At 38.9% G+C, this 22,641-nt stretch overlaps 1 protein-coding gene across 1 annotated transcript in view; it reads right to left on the minus strand.

Annotated features, from left to right (window-relative positions):
• GYPC (glycophorin C (Gerbich blood group)) overlaps positions 1-22,641 on the minus strand; it is a 49,108-nt gene that overhangs the window by 9,422 nt on the left and 17,045 nt on the right. The window contains exon 2 of the mRNA XM_034422178.3: positions 1,281-1,331. Within this exon, the coding sequence (XP_034278069.1) occupies positions 1,281-1,331 (51 nt within the window). The remainder of the gene's footprint in view (positions 1-1,280; positions 1,332-22,641) is intronic.

A 22,641-nucleotide genomic window follows, 5' to 3' on the forward strand; every position in this document is an offset into this window, starting at 1 on the left:
ATTGATCACAAGATACTCATCATGTGATCATCTTCATCCTTACATGGACTCTTCAAACACCGGTAGCCAAATGTTATTCTATACTGTGCCTCCTGGTTGTGAATGTAACGGAAAGTAGCACACAGGATATACACTGTGTAAAAATAAATATCCTGTGGAAGTCATGCAAAGCCCCGTACACAGAGCATGACATAATACCTGTATCTTTCTGAGAGCTTAAGAGAAGAAGGGCTGTATATAGCATTCTGATTATGTTTCCAACAATGTTTTCTCTCTTGTTCATTCCATTACTTGCAACAAGTAATTTCAAAGGATCTTTGTTTCCTAATATCTCTACTGATAGATGATAGACAGGCAGGCAGACAGGCAGACAAACAAATAGACAGACAGATAGATATGGCATCCAAAACATTCCATTTTTCAAGGGGGTAGTTTGGCAATATTTTGGGATATAAAATGTATCTTGGGGTTTTAGTGAGCTTCTTTATTACAGTGGCATTTCTCAATTTGCTCTGTAGTAGTCTGAAACCCTAATTATTGCTCCTCTCTCTTTTTCATGTCTTCATGAATTTAACTATGGCCTGTACATTGGGAAATGTTCAGGGGTGAAATCTAGCAGGTTCTGACAGGTTCTGGAGAACCGGTAGCGAAATTTTGAGCAGTTTGGAGAACTGGTGGTGGAAATTTTGAGTAGCTCAGAGAAGCAGCAATTACCACCTCTGGCTGGCCCCAGAGTGGGGTGGGAATGAAGATTTTGCAATATCCTTCCCCCAGGAGTGGGGAGGGAATGAAGATTTTGCAGTATCCTTCCCCTGCCACGCCCACCATGCCACACCATGCCCACCAAGCCACGCCCACAGAACTGGTAGTAAAAAAATTTGGATTTCACCACTGGAAATGTTCATATAGATGTAACAGAAAACTAGAGAATTTATCTTTCACCTCCATACCTGCTTTCTGCTTTATGTGGAAGCTCCCAATATCATACAAGGAGATAGTTTTGTGGAACCAGGTGTCTATTTTACCCTTTTTCCTATAATGTGGGGACAGTAGCAGGGTTCGGTGATAAGGTTATAGACAGGGGCATGCAACTGCACTCATCCCCCACTCTATTGATAGAACTACATAGCAACACACTATTAATTTTTCTTAGGGAAAAAAACTCTCATTCAGTGGAGAATACTTTTTATTTTGGTTAAGGATCGAAAATCGTGTTTCACTTCTTCCAAAAATCTGTTTGATGAAATATAGTCTTTGTTCGAGTAATATTGTATTCTTACCTCCAATGACTGCAATATCTGTGCCTGTTGGAGAGCTTCCAATATTTGCACCTAGAAATAAAATACACAAAATTTAATTAGACAGGAGATTTCAGGTAATAAATAATCACAGCTACTCTACACAGAATAGAGCAAGGATTTCTTTTACCCCTTCTTTTCAGGTTTTTCCTGTGAACTTTATTAAAAACATTGAAGTTGTACAATATTATATCATATGGAGAGGAAAAAAATACTACTATATTTAAGCAGTAACTCTGCAACCCAAGAAAACATTTTTTTGAACAATCACTTTGCAACTCAAGAAGACTCCTATGAAATATTACAAAACTTTGCCGGGGGGGGGGGGGATGTGCAGGCAATTATGTCTGAAAAGGAAGACAATCTAAGAGAGATAGCATTTTAATACCAAGATTTTCCTGGTAACTTTATTTTTGGCATTTTGAGTCCCCCCAACCCTCTATTGTAATTTTGGAGGACTGAAACACAGTGGTGGGGAAATGGTATATGGCCCTTAGTCTCTGTGTTGCTGACCTATGATTTATAGCCATAATGGCAAACCTGTGGCATGCGTGCCCAAAATGGCACACAAAGCCATGTCGCCCAGCACATGCGGCCTTCCCTGTTTGTCTTCTGGGTTTCTGGCACGCATGCACATGCAACAATCAGCTGTCCTTTGCACATGCAGCAGTGCCGAAAACTGGCATGTGCATGCACGCCAGCCAGCTGATTGTCAGGTTTGCATATGTGCCAGAACCTGGAAGTTCAGCTTTTCCAGAGTGCAGCCTTGATGTGGGCACGTGCGTGCGACATTTCCGCGTGACCTTTTCGGCACTGAGAATCAGTTCGTCATCACTGATTTATAGTATCTATAGATTCTATACACTAAAGGAGAAGAAGGCACTTATCTGAGAAAGAAGAAGGCATGCCCCACACCCCAAATTCTTGAAGGCATTTCTAACAGCAATCAAATTGCTAGCTTTATTTCTCACATAATGACAGGAATGTTGAATACAGAGAATAGAGGCAGCTTCCACAATGCACAATTCCTGAAGGGCTGTGAAGACTGGCAAGAAGGAAGTGGCAGAGAAAGTAGGGTTGAATGGGAATTCATTCTGTATTGCCTTGTGCATACTTCTAGGCACTTGGAGCGAAGGTGAACTTCTAAATTGGGCATATGTTAAGGAAGCCTCTTGAGACCTTTCCTTCACCACAGCTTTCCAATTCCCTATTTAAGTTTTGCTTATTAGCAGAGCACTCACACTTGTGAGATCCCCTCAGTTTGAAATGAAACCGTCCAACTACAGATATGCCGTCTTCAATTGAACAATCCTCCCTCAATTGATTGTGGAAAAGCAATGAAGAAGATGCATATCTGGGTCATTTGATATAAGCAGCTCCAGAGGCTCAGCTTCTTCTTTGTCTTCATTTTACACCAGAGGAGCATTTGGCTCTCAGAACCCCAATTATACTCTCTACTGGATTATAATAATAATGCCAGAGTAGATAATTTCATAATTTTCAAAGCATATGAAAAATCCAAGTATGGACCTTTTAAGAATCTGTGATAAGAAATTGGTTTCAGAGAGTTATTAGTGCCTAAAAAAAATAAAGCATGAAATCTCAACCTTAATTATAGTTTTCACGGGGAAGGGGAAAACCCAAACTAATGAAAAGCAAAAAGCCTTTGCAGCAAAGGAGGGGAGAAAATTTCAGACAATCCCCTTTTTCTTTCCTATCTCACACAGTAATAGGATACTTAATGCATCAGTAAATTGAGAGTCTTTCATTCCTTTAGACCTCCCTTTTTCTTTTTGCTGTGATAGCCGCAATTAAAATTCCTTTACTTGAAGAAAGCTGTATTTGAAAAATGGGATCACTGCCACGATTGCAACCAGAACTACAGATAGCTACCTCTTGATGAAAGCTTCTTGAATCCTGTGCAACAGGGGCAAGCAATCTGCTAGGGCCAGAGGCCTCTCATTGGCGCACTCACAAAAGACTGTCATTGGGGGTCACTGTTCAAAAACAGATGTCATGGTGAGTGTCACAAAATGTCCATTTATTAGAAAGCTAAGTTTCTGGAGATATTGATATTGATACTGGAGAGGAGGGGAAAAAGCAAACCAAAACATTAATCCTTAGATCTTCTTGGGATTCTGTCTGAATAGAAAGTCAGTTTCGGTCTAATGGTTATGTGATACCCCGGACAAGGTACTAAGGTCACACAGCCAGCTGAGAATTCAAAGTCCCCTTAAATGCTCCAAATTTTCCCCCAAACATTCTCACGTTCTTCGCAAATCCCAGAGCAAAGCACACACACATACACACGGCAGCCTCTGACTGCGCCCAGTCCAGCAATTCAAAAGAACAGGGAAATGAGTCCATGAAACAAGGAACAAACAATGAGTCCACAAAGTCAGGAACAAGGCACTGAGTCCACAAAGCAAGGAAGAAGCAAGCAGTCCTGCAAACTCCAAATGTCTTCAAACTCTATAAATTCAGTGTTTCTTCCTGACAAATGCCCCTCCCCACAGCGTCTCCTTAAATCTCAGTCCCCATGTGTGCCTTGTGAAGCAGGACAGGGTGCTCTCTTCCCGAGTCATTGGGTCGGCCTGCACTGTTCCCACCTTCTCTCTACTCTCTGTGCTCAGAGATCAGGAAGGGGCAGTCCTTGCTCATTGCTTGAGCTACATCTCTCCTCATTTCCACTGCTTACCCTCATCCTGCCCCGGTTCCTCCCTGCTAACAAGCCATCCCAATCCTGAGGGGCCGTAGGCTGCCTTGTCCTGCTCCTCCCCACATTCCTCTGAAGCCAACGAAGCCGGCTCCAGCGCCAGCTCATCCTCCTCCGTAGATTCAGACTCCGACGGGTCCATGACAGGTTAAGGTGCTGGCCTAGAAACCAGAAGACTGTGAGTTCTAGTCCCACCTTAGTCCTGAAAGCCGGCTGGGTGACTTTGGGCCAATCGCTCCCTCTCAACCCAACCCATCTCACAAGGTTATTGTTATGGTGAAAAAAAGGAGGAAGGAGTATTTAATTAGGTTCACTGCCTTGAGTTATTTATAAAAATAATAAAGGCAGGATATAAATAAATACATTAAATAAATAATGCAGCTATTTCTTCTGCAGTTGTTGATGTAAAAAAATAAATAAAATTTTAAAAAGGTACATTTTTGAATTGCTCATCTCCCTCAAAGAAGGACTCTTTTTCTCCTATTCTTCTGTTCTCCCTGATTAACACGGGAAGCAGTTTCCTAGTTGGTAGTTGCCTAAAGAACTAAATCCAACAAATGGAAATAACAGAGAAGTGGTTTTCTGCTAAAGGTTGAAAGGTTCTTATGAGCTATTAGAAAATGGAATAGATGAACTTAAATTACCGAATGATGGGCTCTCCTATTGGACAGCTAAATTGGCTGCTTTATGAGAGATGAAAAGGAGTCCAAGGAGATTATTTTTATGAGAATTATAGCAGAACACTTCATTCTCTCCCTCCCCTAAGTAGAGGCCAGTGTTTATGTAACATGTGTCCATATAAAAACATGCATGGAATTTGGCCCATCAATTATGCTTTGCATGTAATATCATAACAGAAAGTATGTTTTCCAACTATTGACTTGTTTTGTGTAACAAACGGCCAGCTTTTGATCCAACCTACTGATTGCTTAGATATTGAATTCTGGCAACACAGCTACCTTTACAATAACAGCTGCCCAATCTACACAACAAAAAGAGGATGGTGGGAAGCAAAACAAAACCCCCGTTTCTTAAAGTAAACGTAGTATGTCGGTATTTGGAAAATGTAAGCTTAAGTGATAAAATACATTTCTTACATTGTTGGAATCTGCTTTCACTTTTTTGTATGCTTTTGTTCTTTCAATACCTGACCTTCATTAGAAAAAACACTAATTTAATTCCATTGTACAGTTTTAATTCTCAAACTATACACTTATAGTGCCAAAGAGATTACTAAGGACCACTTTTCCTAATTATATTCCAGGAGCATAGCAAAGATGTTTTGAATGAAGAGGTAAAAGCATACTTCACAAACATAATGACTATGAGGTATTTGGTTTGTGATGCTAGAAGACACAATTGGCTGCACACTCAATGGCAAACTCAGATTAGATTTGGCATCTTGTGTGAAATGACCTAAGGGAAGTTTATTTAGAGGAGAAAGCCTGAAAACCCTCTATTACACATTTATGTAATATTTTCACCCAATATTACAGATATTTGTTGAAACTACCTGTTAAGCTCAATAGGTTAACCCTTCATCAATTACCGGTACTTGTTTGAACTCTTGTACTGAATTTGATCCCCACATTAATAATTGGAGCAATACCAGCAACTTCACAATTCTCCTAGAAGAACCCATTGCCCTAGGGCTGTGATGGTGAACCTATGGCACACATGCCACAGGTGGCAAGCAGCGCCATCGCCCCAGTTTAGCTCCGCCGCGCATGACAGCATGCCTCCCATGGGCCAGCTGGTCGGGTCTTTGCCGTGCATGTGGGGGGCATGCAGGTCGTGCACATGTGGGGCAGGGCGTGTCCGGGGGGGGCACGCGTGCATGTGCAGAGTGCATGCGCAGGGGGTGCGCACTAGGGGTGGGTTCCTTACCTTTACTACCGGTTCGCAATGGGGCTGTGTGCGCACGTGAGCAAAGCTCGCGCGACATCGAGGTCAGTGGGCAGAGCCTCCCACCGGTTTTACTACCGGTTCTATAGAACCGGTGCGAACCGGGGGCAACCCACCATTGGTGTGCACGCATTGCATTTTGGGGGTTTGGGGACATGTGTGCGTATCCACGTGTGCTTATTCGCACACGCTCACTGGGCACTCGGTCGGGAAAAGGTTAGCCATCACTGCCCTAGGGATTCCAAAACTAATACTTAACAATAGTCCTTGATTACAAACATTTTCTTAACAATGGTTTGAATTACCAATTGTCTGGGGGTGGGGGAGGAACATACCTACAATCTAAATTAGAACTTAGAACTATTACATTATCTCCAATCATATGATCACAACGCAGATGCTTGGCAACCAGTTTACATTTATGACGGGTTGTGTCATATCATAGTCATGATTTGCAATGTGTTTTTGCTTTCAAAAAATGCTATTGGGGAAGTTGGATTCAGACCTGCAACTGTGTGACTTGAATCATGGCTGAGGTAAAAATGGTTGTTATAATCAGGTCTGGTCACATGTTGATTGGAAATTTGGGTCCCAACTATGGCCGTAAATTGAGGATTACCTGTATGGTTCTTTAAGAAACATACTTATCTATCAGTTGGGATAGTAGACAAAACAATACAGTGTTTGTATGTATGCCAAATAATAGGAATAATTATAATTATTACAATTATTATGATAAGGAGAAGTTTAGAGGGGGCAACTGAACCACACCAATAATTTAGGTGACTTTAAGGGTATTTTCTTAAAAAGATGAAATTAAAGGGGATGAGGAAAAAGCTGTGAAACATCCTAGCTGCCCTATAATCAAAACATTAAAGGCCTGGCATTCATCATTTAGATTAGATCTCAAATTGCATTCAGATGCAAATATTTAATTGCATTTGTACCAAGTAAAATTATAGATCCTGGATATTTGTGGACTGTTTCTCCATAAAAGCAACACAGTTAAACTGTGAGAAGTTTAATGAATTAAATTCATTATGTTAATGCACTCCCTACAATCTAAGCAACCCACCTTTGGCATTAAAATACTTTGAAATTGCCCCAAGTTTATTCCTGCTGCCTGCAATGCAACAATGGGTTTGTCTAAAAATAAAAGAGGAGGTTAATTAACCTAGGGATTAAGAGTTTTCTTAATGCATTCTAAAATCAAAGAAAAAAAAACCCAGTATTTGCTTTCTGCAGTGGCACTGTTATCCATGCAATACCACTACTTACTGATCCAGACGAGAGGATGCACTTTGGTACATCGTTCAAGAGCACAGATGCTCTTTTGTTTAGATGACAATAGGGAAAAATATTGAGGTCAGGAAAACAACATCAAAACAGTAGTTTCTTGTTTACATCTCATACTTATACATACCAACCCTGATGAAACCCAGTGACTTTCAATACTCTTCCTTGTTTGATTGGCCTTTGCATGTTATAAAGCAGTGTTTCTCAACTTGGAAGCTTGAAGGTGGGTGGACTTCAACTCCCAGAATCCCCCAGCCAGCAGAGTGGAGTTGAAGTCCACAGGTCTTAAAGTTGCCACGGTTGGAGACCCCTGGTGTAAACGGCTAAATTCAAATGCAATTCTCATTGTGAACCCCTTCTTTCAGATGTTGCAAGTTCTAAATCAAATCAGCAAGGCGGTGGTATATAAATGGGAGAAGTTGCTTTGGATAAAATGAAAGCAGCAACAGGAGACACTGGTAGGTATGAGGAAAGAGAGGAGTAGAAGACTATAGAGGGAAATTTATTCCTTAAAAAAAAAATCCAGGAAAAAAGACTTCTGATATATTGCCAAAGGCTTCTTTTCGATTGTTATCTTGCAGTAAATAATATTGATGTATGTAGTGATAAAATATTTTCTGTAAGCAAAAAAGCCCTGGAAATATGGGCTGCATTTTTAATGCAGTTACAATATTTGACTTCTAACACCTTCCTTACCCTTTTCCTCTTAATTTCATTTCTAGATGTATTCTGATGACTTAGTAAAACTTATAAGGCAAAAATGTAATTGTTCCTTTGATTGCAATTCACTTAGTTTCTTTTATATCACATCATACTTTCTATATCCTTGAACTATGCAACAGAATGCAAAGAGGAAATGTGGATATCTTGCATTTATTTTATTTTCTCTTCTTTTGAAATACCATGATTTCAGTATACCATGGATTTTCAAATGATGCCTTTTGGTGCCAACCACATGGCTTTAGCTTTCTGTTGGGAGATCAGAGAAACAAATTTGTTTGACATTAACGGAAAATGTGTTGTAAATGCAAAATGGGTGCACTCACATGTCCTTTCACTTTATTCAGCTAAAATGTAGGATCAATTTATCTCCACCAGCATAAAAAAATGGAGATTTTCCCTCTGCATACAATAAGATCTCTTTGATAGTGGCTTCTAGGGTTTTTTTTAGGAGTCATTCTGCCTAATGCTTCAAATTGAACATTCTTTCTGGAACCTGCAGTTACGAAAAGCAGACCCTGCTAGTTACTAACCTACACATCTGCAACTAACCTACATATCTGAGAATACAAAAGCAAATCTTGACAAAGTTATAACTAATTGATTAAAGTATGGGGGAGAAATACTTAAACATGCAGACTAAGATTACAGCAGACAGCATCAATCCAATTTCTCCTAGGGAATGAAAAACTATTTGCAATTATCATGTTTCCTTAACAATATTTTGGTGCATCTACTGTATACATAGAAACCCCAGCAGCTATAACTTCTTCCAACTATCTTGGCCATTAATCATTTTATCAGATTCATTTGAAGCATTCTCTCCCATCTGTTCCTATTGTTACTGCTGCTGCGTACCCTTCTCATGTTGTTGTTAGTTGGGAAGTCGTGCTCGACCCATCGCAATCCCATGGACAACGTTCCTCCAGGCCTTCCTGTCCTCTACCATACCCCAGAGTCCATTTAAGCTCACGCTGACTGCTTCAGTGACTCCATCCAGCCACCTCATTCTCTGTCGTCCCCTTCTTCTTTTGCCCTCAATCTTTCCCAGCATTAGGCTCTTCTCTGGTGAGTCCTTCCTTCTCATTAGGTGGCCAAAGTATTTGAGTTTCATCTTCAGGATCTGGCCTTCTAAAGGGCAGTCAGGGTTGATCTCCTCTAGGACTGACCGGTTTGATCGCCTTGCAGTCCAAGGGACTCGCAGGAGTCTTCTCCAGCACCATAGTTCAAAGGCCTCAATTCTTTGGCGCTCAGCCTTTCTTATGGTCCAACTTTCACAGCCATACATTGCAACTGGGAAAACCATACCCTTGACTATACACACTTTTGTTGGCAGGGTGATGTCTCTGCTTTTTAGTATGCTGTTTAGATTTGCCATAGCTTTCCTTCCCAGGAGCAAGCGTCTTTTAATTTCTTGGCTGCAGTCCCCATCTGCGATGATCTTGGAGCCCAGGAAATAAAATCTGTCACTACCTGCATTTCTTCCCCATCTATTTGCCAGGAATTGAGAGGACCAGATGCCATGATCTTAATTTTCTTAATTTTGAGTTTCAAGCCAACTTTTGTACTCTCCTTCTTCACCCACATCAAGAGGCTCTTTAGTTCCTCTTCGCTTTCTGCCATTAGAGTGGTATCATCTGCATATCTGAGGTTGTTGATATTTCTCCTGGCAATCTTAATTCCCACTTTTGATTCATCTAGCCCCACCTTTCTCATGATGTGCTCTGCATGTAAGTTAAATAGGCAGAGCAACAGTATATCCTTCTCATGTAAGATTCGCCAATTGCTAGGACTCTTTTCTCTATCTGACTCATTTCTAATTCAAGTCTTTACAAATTATGAATTATAAGTAACATTTTGCATCCTATTGCAACCACCTTACTGTCTTGTTGAGAAAATGTTGAGGCAACCTGACTTGGTATTCTTTCATTCATTCACTGGGGACTATATTTAGCAGGACACATAGAAGTGGATAGAACCAAGCCCAAATAATGTACACCAAAGGAAATGATTTCCAAAACAACTAGTAAAATGTGTTAGTCAGGTTATATGCTCCCTTGCAAAGCCTGCACATCTGTGCAATATACTCGCTTTTCTTTCTTTTGAATAGTATCAATCTTCCAATTAGAAAAAAGTGGTGCAGATATTTGCTTTATTATCTCTATTCCTAATCAGTGGAATAGAAGATACAAAGAGATGATGCCTCTCAGGCTTCATCTCCCACAAGTAAATCACACCTTGTTAAAAATGATTACCAAATCGCAAATGATACTTTATGATACCAAAATAATTAGTAGAAAAACTAGGTGTAGAGCAGTAGCGTAGAAAGAACTGGAAAATATTAAAAATCATAATGGGAGAATGTCACTGGATTGGTCACCACAACCATACACACACACAAACAAACAAACAGATACAAACACAATATGATATTCTAAAAATTGGCACTGCTTGAAGTACTCACTCCTTAACTCAGGAATCTCTGGGGAATGCACCACATCCTTCTCAACTTACTATCCAATACCATAAGAATACTTAGGGAAGTTTTAAACTTTTGCTTAATCCTCTGGGATAATTTGCATCTTGAAAACAAAACCTTACAATCCAGGGGAGGCTTGCAGGTTTACATCCCCTGAGAAATGTTGCACTGAATAGGAAGTATTTTATCTTTCTGTAGTCTCCCTGTCCTTTGAAGATAGGTATAAACAAAAACACCCTTATTATCTTAAAAGAAAACAGCAAGGCTGTATCTTCATTCCAGGCTTCTGGAAGAATAGATTGTGCTCTCCTAGCCTCTCTATCTCCTATATCTACTTAAACTGAAATTGTATGGTGTGTGTCTCAGTGTTAGTGAAGTAGATTTCCTTTGCAAAGATATCTACAAGCGTGAGTGCAATATAATAGGAAAAATTGTTACTGTGGAAAAATAGCTGATTCTCAAACTAACCCCCCCAAATAAAATTAAAATAACTAACAGATAAGAGATGTGTATATTCCTCATCCTATTGAATACCTGCCTCGTTGATGAAATAGAGCTTAGCATTAGAAGATATTTATCCTGAATTACTATTTTCAAAGCTTCTCTCCTCCAAGAATTCCTCTACTACCAAGGAGACTTGTAACCAATCACCCACATATTGTTTGTGTGTGGCTTCTTGAATATACACAAGCACATGGAAATAGATGAGACGATTGAAACCTGCAGCAATGAAAATTAGTGTGGTCTAACTTCTTGCTGAAAGATTGTGTGTTTATTTCACTACACATATCAACTTGGAACTAAAATAGTGAAAGCCAAAGCAGTAGGGATAGTTCTAAATGAGCCAGTCCATGGTTAGCAAGTGTAATGGATGGGTAGAAATGGATCTTCAAGCCTGCACTTCTTCTTAAAAATTCTAGAAGGGTTCAACAAACCCTAAATGTTTAAAGTCTACCTCAGCATCTGTGACCTACCTCCTACTATTTTCCTTATGCTACTGTTACATATTTCTCTTATATTTTCATTGTTCACTAGTCACAATTCAAGAATGAAAGCAAATTCATATTAGGCTTCACATTACCAGTAAAGTATGCCCCATTATATTGGAGGAGACAATGCAAGATCTATTGAGTTTCAATCTGAGATACGAATTTGCAGTACTGGACAATCCACAATGGCCACTGAATTTAATTAGTGTGGTTGGATCATAAATTGGTTTCTTCTGGATTATGCTACTATTGTACCAAGCTCATGGAATAGGCATTAACAAGCAAATATTCTTTCTGTCTTTCCTAGAGTTAGGGAAAGTTGTTCATCAATCATTTTCACAGAGTCTGTTATATGATTTTCTTATTTGGAGCATAATATTGAATGCCTTTGGCATGGTATATTTTATTTTGGGGTATATTTCTGTGTGTGTTCTTATTGCTTTAAAACAGAAAATGAAATAAAACACAAGTTATGAACTATGTTTTAAAAACTAATAGATGCTGCTGCTATTTTTAGAACAGGTTTCTTTTCTAATTTAGAATTTAACAGTCCATTATTTCTGGACTAAGTTAATGATGAGCTCTGATGGATAGAATTTAATTTGGTAAAGATTTGTGGTTTATTTTAAGGACACAAACATTACATGAAGGCAAAAATAATCAAGCCTCTGACATTTTAATTTTGCACTGAATGTTGGTAGCATAATCTTTGGGGATTTGAATGCAGAAAAAAGGGTAGCAGAAGCTCACATGTGCCTATACAAAGGATAGTGTATATTAATTGTATTGTTTTTAAAGTTATTTTTTTAATTATTAGAATAAAATGATACTTGATTTGGAAAATAAATCATCATCATGATCATTTTCCTCTTCAAGATGGCTGTATAGATAGAATTCTAGGGTTTTGTTTTTGTAAATATTCAGAACTCAGTTCATCCATAAAAGTTCTGGAATTGGGCAATAGCGGAAAAATATTGGGCAAATTTCAACGTGTTTCAAATCACATCTTAAACTTGATAAATTTTAGATTTTTGTTAAATAGGCAGATAAAGGACACTGCCTGATTTTGTTTTCCAGATTTTTTTTTCATACTTGGTATTGATATTGGTGTTAAAGGTAAAGGTTTCTCCTATCCAGTCAAGTCCAACTCTAGGAGGCAGTGCTCAACTCTATTTCTTAGCTGAGGTAGCCAAAGTTGTCCAAAGACCCTTCCATGATCATGTGACCAGCAAGACTATACACCGAGGTGCACAGAATGCTATTCAACCTTCCCACTGAAATGGGACCTATTTATCTATTTGCATTTGCCTGCTTTCAAACTACTACGTAGGCAGGAGCTGGGGCAAGTAATGGGAACTCACCCTGCCACGCAACACTTGGGTCTTGAATCCAGGCTGTCAGCTTTTCCAGCTGACAAGTTCAGTGTTTTTAACCACCGACAGGCATCAAATTGGGTTTGAATAGTATCAGGGATTGTATTTCTGTAAGAACTGTAAGAATACTGACAAACCAATGGATTTTGAAGAAGAAAGGGAGTTAAACAAGGATGTATGTTAATGCCTACTATCTTGACATCTCTCACAATAGCTTCTAGCTCTTAAGACCACATTTTGATCATGTTTACCTACTTGATCTCTTTTCCATCTCACATCACATGTTTTATGCTCAGAATGCATGAGTTTCTATTCCCTATTCCATGGAACAGAGAATTTATATTTGATTCTGGATTGATTTTTCTTATATTCCATGCTAAACACATTTGAAAGTATGGGTGTTTTTTCTTTTCATTCAGCTTTTTATAGCTGAAGACCATTATTTTTTACTGTTTTTATCTTTATCATAAAAATATTATTCATTATCTTCTCTCAATAATGTAATTGCTATCTTGCCTAGATTAACTCTCTTTACTATACCATTGCCCTATCCATATCTATTTATTCTTGCCCCACATCACAAATTATTAACAATTTTCACTTCTTTTTTGTCAGTTTTAAGTTCAATAATCATGCAGGTTGATATTATGTTTGTCTTCTTCATATTTAACTTTAACCCTTTTCTGTATCCTATCCTTTTACTTTCATAATAAACTCTTAAAATCCTCTTTACTTCCAGCTAATAAAAGTGTCATCCACCTATCTCAAAGTATTAATATTTTGAACTCATATTTTGATTCTACTCTCATCTCGTATAAATCCTGTCATTCTTATAAGTCAAACAGATAAAATGATAACATACATCTGTGTTTAACTCCCTTTCCTCTTCAAAATCCCTTGGTTTCTCAATATTCTTATAGTTCTTACAGAAATTTCTTGTTTATCACAAAGAATAATGATCAGCATAGCGATTTGCCTTAAAATATCCACACATTCTGGCATCAGCTATTAACATACCTTGCTATAGTTAATAAACAAAGGTTAGCCTCCTTTTTAAATATTCACATTCTCTCCCTTATCAATCTTAAATTAGCTATTTGAACTCTGAATTCTTCTGCCTTTTCTGAAACCTGCCTGTATTATGTCAGGATCTATTCTTCTTTGAAAGTTCTTAAACAAAATTTCCTTGTGTAAAGAATTTGTGCAGTGATTCTGTAATTTGTATCTTAAGTTTTTTTTATACAGATTTCTGCTGATGTGTAGTTGCATCTTCACCTACATCTTTAAACAATTCAATGCACCGGGTGAACTATTTCCTATTTCACAACTGATTTATTGCTTGTTGTCCATTATTTTCTAATGCATCCAACTCCGGAATACATTTTGTCTATAGAGGTTTCTGTGATACTATAATCCCATTTTAGTTCAATAGTTTCCTCTTCCTTTTACTTCAAATACCTCTAACATATGCCTCTTCCGTGATTATTATTATACTGTTAGCTATAAATTCTTCTGAGATCCCTCTGAGAATCTTAAAAAGATCTTTCAAATTCCCTTTCCTATTATTTTTTCTATTTGTTGGCATTCATGATTAAGATTCCTCCATGGACTTTTTTGCTTGATGTTTTGATGGCACAATTGTAAATTGCAGCCTCCCAATTCTGTACTATTTTATGGCAAGGAACCCTGATATATGCACCAAGACTTCCCCGCTGATAAGGAACAATGTCATGAACAACTCACATCCAGTGCTGTCATTGGTGTATAATCAATCATCAGGTTGTCTACCCAGCAAAGCTTGGGATAAGGTAAGAGATAGGGACATTAAACATTCTAATGGAGGCCTTTTCAAGGATGTTTCAGACCGGCTGCCTCCTCCTAACTACGTGCAATTCTGAACTAAATCTAATGTCACCCTCTTAGCAGGGGTGAAATGCTCCCGGTTCAGACTGGATCGGGCGATCCAACAGCGATTGTGGCAGGTGGTTCCGAGAACCGGTAGCGATAGTGGGACGAGGCTCCGCCCACCCACCCGGGTGTCATTACTTCCTGGTTTTAACCAGGAAGTAATGTGTTTTTTTTATCCTCTGCGCATGCACAGAAGGTTTTGTGCATGTGCAGAAGGTCTGCGTGTGCATGTGATGCGTGCTTGCTTCACTTGCGTGTACGCATAGTATGTGCACTTCCGAACCGGTAAGGAAGGTAAGTAGATTTCACCCCTGCATCTTAGGTTTTTATACATCTCATCTGATCAGGTTTCTGGGGTGATTTTGAGGGAGTCTCTTATTCTCATTACCACCATTCACCCTCAAGGCTTCAAACAGCCTGAAAAATGGTTTGGGGGAAGAGGGAGGGAAAGAACTGGGGAAAAGTTTGCTTTTGGGAAACTTCCTTTTCCAGTCTCCACCCTTAATCCATAACACACACCCCCCCAAAAAAACCCAGGCCAAAAAAATTGCCCAGGGTATATTTCTACTTGTTGCAATACAAACCAGTGGTTGTGCCACTGTGCCAGTTCAAATAAAGTAGCTCATACCTATTTAAGGTATGATTTTCTGCTTGACCCTTATGTCCTCATATTAAACAATGAGAGAAGCTGTGTCATCACAGCAAACCAATGCTTGGTCAATACCATTTTTATTAGATTCTATTACTTTGCTGAAATGCATATGCTGGAAAATATTGTTCACTTAAAGCAGACATATTTATTGAGAGACTCCTATGGCCTTTCCATTTTCCCTCTCCTTGTTCTAATTTAACAATGGCTGGTTTTATTTATTTTTTTAACGTGCACAATCAAAAAGTTAAATTTTTTTTTGTGTGGAAGAGCTCTGGTGGAATTAATAACCAGCATGATCTTTAATTACAGGACATGTGCAGCAGATGCGCCCTGGTGATAGCGACAATTACCCATCTGACAAAAATAGTCATGTCACGCTTCAGACAAGCAAGCTACTGTTTCACCTCTATATATGCCGATTGGTCACCTCCAGGCAGCTGTCAGGATATGTAAGTCACAGCACCAGTCTATGCACTTTTTTTTTTTTTTTTAAAGAAGAGGTGCAAGGCATAATGTGCTTAGTGCACACTACATCACTGATTCAAAGGAAGGCTTTGCTGAAAAGCAATACTGTTAAGCAGACATGAGGAATTCATAATTTCATTCACTTAGTTACTGCCTACTGCTGGTTAGCAGAGAGCCTGCAAACATAACACAGGGGTTGAATCCCTGTCTGGATAATGCTGTTAAGAGCGCAAGATAGAAAACACTGCCCTTCTCTTTCTAGAAAGGCTAAGCCTCCAAGAAAAAAGGAAAAATGTTCCCCTCAGGCTACTTCTCATTTAAACCATCCTCACATATCCCTTCTCTGGCGGATCTTAGATGGTTCCTTTGCTGAAGTCTCATCCATCATGCCTTTATTCAGACAGGAAGCACACCAAACAAGCATTCATTCAAGATCATTATAAGCCCTTGGGTCAATCACAAGTCTGTGACCAGATGAATCAGACGCTTCTGAAGCCTTAAGGCTTGATTTGTTTCTAACTAGTATAATAGTTTAGACTACAATCATCCTTGTCTCATCCTACACCCCCATCCTCAAATTCTGTAATGAAAAGATTAAGAAACTGTCACGGAAGAAGAAAAAAATGCAGCGCATAGGGAAAAGCAAGGTTACAGAACCAAAGAAATAGTTGCACGTGCTAATTTTTGCATATAATGCAGTTTTAATTTATTAATATAATTTAAAATAGAAATGCCATATACATGAATGCCATAAAAACTATGACTTGACCTGTGTTCTTGTTCAGTTTTATATGTGGCGGGCACAGCCAGCTCCACATCATTCGTATCGAGGGCACCTATGGTGGCCAAGTGTTAAGACAGGACTTCCCTCAGACCTACCTTCACTCTCATAATTTTCCTTCCTCCCTCCCTTCCTCTCCTTCTTTTTCCTTCCCTCTTCATTTTTTCTTCTTCCTTCCCCTCTTTCCTTATTTTTCCTTCCTTGCTCTCTTCCAATCTTTCCTTCATTCTCTTTGTCTTTCCCTTTCTTCTTTCCTGTCCCTTCTTGCATGCTCAAATGCAAAAGAGGAAACACGTCGCTCCGTTTTTGCTGGCAGAGGCCTGCAGGAGGCCATCTCACGTGCCCCTCCGAGCTCCATTTTCGCTGGCAGAGGCACTGTGGGCTGGTCCTTTGCTGTTTCCTGGCTGGCTTTGCGGGCCAGATCTAAGTATCCCATGGGCTGAATCTGGCCCGTGGGTCTTGAGTTTGATACCCCTGACCCAGTGGTGGGCTACTGCATGGTCGCAAGGGTTCGGGCGAACACTTAGCTCTGATCGCTGGCTGGGCCCGCCCACCTGCCCCTGTGCTATGCTTTCCATTTATAACTAACTTTCTGGCTCATTGGCTGCGCCAGCTGTGATCCGTCCTGCCCCTGCTGTACTTACCGGAGCTGCCTACGTTGATTAGGAGCATGTTTGAAGCTCCATTTCTCTCCCAAAGGGACATGTGTGCACTCACAACTAGTGAACCTTTTGTTAAAGTAAGTGCAGCCCATGTCTGTCCTGACCTATATAACATGTCCCTTTCCTGATAACCATTTCCCCCTCTACATTCAGATGTCGTTTGTTTCTAACTATGGATCTACCAGTTAACCTAGTCCAGATATTAAATTCTGGAACTACAATAAAAAGCCATTATTGTACTACAAAATGGGACCACTATTCATTCATACACATATTGATAATCATTTAGAAGTTTATGCATTGTCATGCTCTATATTTACACACAAGCCTTTATTCATTCTTATACCATTTGGATTTATTGGGACTATGATTTTTGGACAGTGGCCACTATATGGTCATATAATGGTCTGTACTTACAGTTTCAATATTCCCAGTGCACACCAGGTTGATTTAATCTGCTGAGCATTGTGATTCAGTATAAAACATCTGGGAAGTACACATTTAATATTAAAGCGGTATAGTGCTAGGATTTCATGAAATGCGTTTTCCTGACATGCTTCTTCATTAGTAATTTAACTGTGCTTTACTCAATTAACCCTTTTTCTAAGTTCACAGAATACACAAAATGATAATCACAGAGGCTGAGTTCATACAACATGCTAGGTTTCAATATATTTGGCTATTTTGTGGCTCAATATGCCACGAGAACTCAAGTCAATTAAAATTACATAAAATGAAGGACCATGACATGTTTTTACAATATAGCTGAACAATAAAATGATATTTAAAGCCAATTACAAATCAGTAATAAGAAGTGCTAAAAATAATCATTTCTCTGGGCCATGTTTTAGAACTTACTAATCTAATTTTGACTTCATGGACTTATGCACATTTTGGAACATGGTTATCATTTGGACTATTTATTTTTCTAATGTTTTGCAGTTTAGTTTTCCCAAAAATAAAAAACATACAAAAAAGAAAGGTGTATACATAAAATTGCATATTTAGAGAGATTATTTTTCTTAATTGTAATGTAGCATGAATGGATTGAATCCATTTAAGCCTGAATCAGGGCTGTCTAGAGTGATGGTCTTTGGCTTCCAATAGGGAATATGATTGGGTAATCAAATACCTACCTCTTTTTAATACGTGCTATATGCACTACACACTCTTAAAAGGGCTTTACCCATCGGGTCATGCCTACCATTTTGCAGATAGCCCTGGCATGAATATATGTAAAACCAGTTATGATTCTCATCTGTCTCTTAGAAGCTATTTTTTCTTATCTTAAAATGGCCAAGGACAGCTTGAAGAAGGCCTCCAAAGATGAAGACCAACTTTTATTTAATAAAAGACAGGCACCTATGTGTCTACTGCCCAAGTTCCTAGCTTTCCAATCTTTAAGCTGAATAAACAGCACTCTATGCAACTTAAAATATATTTTCTAGATCTCTTAAGTTTTTCAATTATTTTTTCGTGTGGAGATGCTTCACTCTGCAACTAATCCAACTGAATCCAACTGGACATGACACTTCATCTCATGGTACTGATACAATCTGTTTTTGGGAACTGTCATAATCAGCATCCTGGATCAATAAGAGTGGATTCCACACAGTAGCTATTCTTACAGTCTCATTGTTAAATGGATTAGTCAATGAATTCCAATGCCAGGCTTATTTTAGTTAGCATCAGAACCAAAACTTGGTGGAGGCATTCAAAGATGCAAAACTTCGATAAGTAGACTTTATTGTGAGAAAAAATAATGGAAGTACTAAAAGAGAATTCCAGTGACTGTTATGAACCAAGTGCAATCCCCATTTATAGTGAAATAAAGGTTCAAATCCCTGCATCATTTTCTCCTGCCCGTGAGGTAACTCTCTTCCGTGGGAAGGAAGACTATTTTCTACCTATCCATTGTTTCGATAATGTTCTAGTCTGGTTTCAGTCTGTTTACTCTTGACCTTGCCTGAACTAGCTTTCACATCCTATTTTCAAAAGCAGGGCATTGCTTTGCAACATCCTTTGAAGAGGAACTCAGTGAACTCAGCCTTTTGAAGGGTTGTGCAGCTTTAATATCTTGTACACCTGATTCTAGTGCTATTTTGTCCTAGCCATGTTTCCAATAGGTTTTCAGTAAAGGTTTCCATTCTTCCATTATTACCTCATCCTGTATCCTGCAGCCACATGAACAGAAGTATAAGTAATCTTCACAACTTCAAGTGGGAGCAGTGACCATTGCTAAGCAATGCAGCCATAAAGTAAAACATCACAGGATCACACTGACTTAACATCAGTTCCAGCTGCAGTCATTAAGTGCAACACCATGTGACCATGACATGCAGCTTCCTGTCAGCTTCCCCATTCACTTTGCTTGTCAGAAGCTCTCTGTGAAGGATCCTAAATGGCAATCACATGACTATGGGACCCGGAACAGTTCTAAATGTGCCAAGCACCCAAATTGTGCTCATGTGACAAGCAGAAGTTGTGACAGCTGCGATTTTGAGGACTTGTCTTAAGTATCCTTTTTCAGTGCCATCTTAATTTCTAATGGTGGTTACTACGCAAGGACTAACTGTGCAGGAATTGAAATTGGAAAGACAGAACTTTAAGGCAGGCTAAAGATCGGTGACTCTTCAAAAAGGACATTAGGTGGAGATATATAGATCGTATCTGAAGAAGGAGTCCCTTTGGCATCATGGGAAATACTAATAGGTTCTCCTGACGAACTAATGCAGGAAGTCCTGATATAATCCACATTGCTAAAGACGAATTCCTGATTTTTTTTCCAGACTAAGACAATTAAGTGCAATAAGGCTAATTGAAAAAAATATCACAAAACAAATTCCAGTAAGTTTTACAATACCCTTTTGCCATCAATTAACATAATTCTCCAGACCTAGAAACACAGAGTTTAGTTGAGAGCCAAACATCATCAATACTTATTTTTGAAGTGGAAATAGCTATTCTCCAACCTCAGCAACAAAATTAGCAATTGTTGCCCTTTCTGTTTTTTTTCTGGGAGAAGTAAATTGGTCAGGCCAACTAGATTATCCGAGAGATTATTCCTAATCAACCTTGGCAATGCTGACTTCTGACTGAAAGTATTTGAGAATGTTTAGGTATCCTTAAAAAAAATACCTGGAGAGCACAGTGAACCTGCAATTAAAATAAATTTAGGGTTGTTCCTCGAGGTCATGTTAATGCACATTCCACAGATCTCTGAGCCAGCAGAAAAGTAAAGCTGTGTAATTTTCATTGCCCTGAAATGCCAAACTTTAATCTGCCTCAATAATAAGACAACTTCTTACAGCTTTACGGTAGTGGCCAAAATTGTGGAAATTCTTTGGGAAAAGTGTATTTTTGAGGTTTGATGGCTAATAACATCACTTTTTTTTTTTTTTTTGGAGTAGTACCTTAAAATTATATATCAATGGAAAGATAAGTTAATCAAGAATGTAATGCTTTTCAATCTTTGTTTGAGAGATAAAAGTGGTGTTTTTTTTTTTTTTTGTGGAATTCTAGATTTTAGGCCAAATTCCGGCAGTCTGCACCTAACAGTCCTTGCACTCAACTTCACATTGCATTGTGCCATTTCATGTTGTATACACCCAGATGATTTTCTTGTCAGATAGGCACAGTCTCTTAATTCTTCTATCATCACCTGCTGTTGTGCACCTTTCCCTGCCTTTACCAGTGTGGTTTTGTAGTGACCGAGTCTATTTATACCTATTCAAAAACTTAGAAATGCCACCTTTGGTTAAGTTTCCACCAATTGTTCTTCTAATTTATTTATAACTGTAGCCTTGTTCACTTAATAATACTAATTTATATCACTTTATGGGTGACCAGTCAACTCTTTGCACCATTACTTTAATTTTGTTATGTTTTACAAGCTCACTAAATGAAAGAACACAAAAAAACCCAACTAACTTGAAAGCGATCACATAACACAATGACAAATGTCCTCTCTCAGCTTCAATACATGACATCAATAACTGAATCCTACTGTGATCTGATTGGCTCACTGCCAAAACAAGATGACACAAGATGATTGGCTCTCTAAACACTCATGCTCATGCTCATTGACTACAATCAGATGAAGGAAAGCTACCTGATATCAACCTAAACAAGTTGTGCTTCCTTTTTCTGGTTATTTGGCTATAACTTTTCATAGAATATAGATAATTGAACAAACTTTGTTGCATTACATTCTTGATTAAATTATCTTTCCATTGATATATACTTTTATGGTACTACTAAAAAAAAAGTGGTGTTATTAGCCATCAAACCTCAAAAATACACTTTTCCCAAAAGGTTTCCACAATGTTGGCCACTACTGTAATGAAGAATGTTTTAATAGGAGTGATTGGTGGATTTCCTTGTCTTTGCTTCTCCTACTATCTAGTACAGGTAATCCTAGACTTACGACCACCATTTATGTTGCTAAGTGAGACATTGGATTACTGAATTTTGCCCCATTTTACGACATTTTCTTGCCACAATTGTTAAGTGAATCAGTGCAGCTGTTAAGTTAATAGTGTGGCTGTTAAGTGAATCTGGCTTCCCCACTGACTTTGCTTGTCAAAAGGTCACAAAAGTTGATCATCTGATCCTGGGACAACCATCCCTGCAACCATCATAAATATGAACCAGTTGCCAAGCACCCAAGTTTTAATCACGTGACCATGGAGATACCACAACAGTCATAAGCGTGAAAAACATAAGCCACTTTTTTCAGTGCCGTTGTAAATTCAAACGGTCACTGCATGAACTGTTGTAAGTCGAGGACTACCTGTATCTCCTACTATCTAGTAGGTAACATTTTAAGCTAATGTGAGATAGATATAGGCATGTGTGGGGATGGCGTCTTCAACAGTCTTTGACAATCTTATCTGAATGACAGGTCATTAGTGTGGAGGTCTTGCTGGTGGTCTAGTATTTCATATTAACTCCTTAGCTGGGCAATTTTTGGACACAGATTCACGGCCTGATCTGTATCTAGCTCAGCTGACAGGCCACTGAAACAAGGTACCAAGGATGAAGAGGGAGAGAGGTCTCTTAATGCACCATGTTAGCCTCCTCCTTTTTTCAACCTACATCTTTCAGTCCTACCAACCTGTTAGCTGAGCTATTTTAGAGATGGGTTTACTGGTCTTCCAGAAAAACAGTATAACTGTGTTCATAATTACCCCAAAACCATGTCACAGCCATAGTAGGGAGCTTATGAAGAACATCAGGGCATTCTCTTTTAACTCATCCCATACTCTTCTCTTGCACTTGTGACTGGTCATTCAGGCTAGAAGGAAAAACTGGCTCAACTCATCACTTTTGTGCCAACTCCCACATGTCTCAAAGGGTTAATCTTTGCAGGGAAAAGAGGTGATGGCATGGGGTAAA

This window comes from Pantherophis guttatus, chromosome 1, assembly GCF_059756535.1.
Source record: "Pantherophis guttatus breed Tessera chromosome 1, ASM5975653v1, whole genome shotgun sequence".
In the NCBI taxonomy this organism is placed as follows: Eukaryota; Metazoa; Chordata; class Lepidosauria; order Squamata; family Colubridae; genus Pantherophis; species Pantherophis guttatus.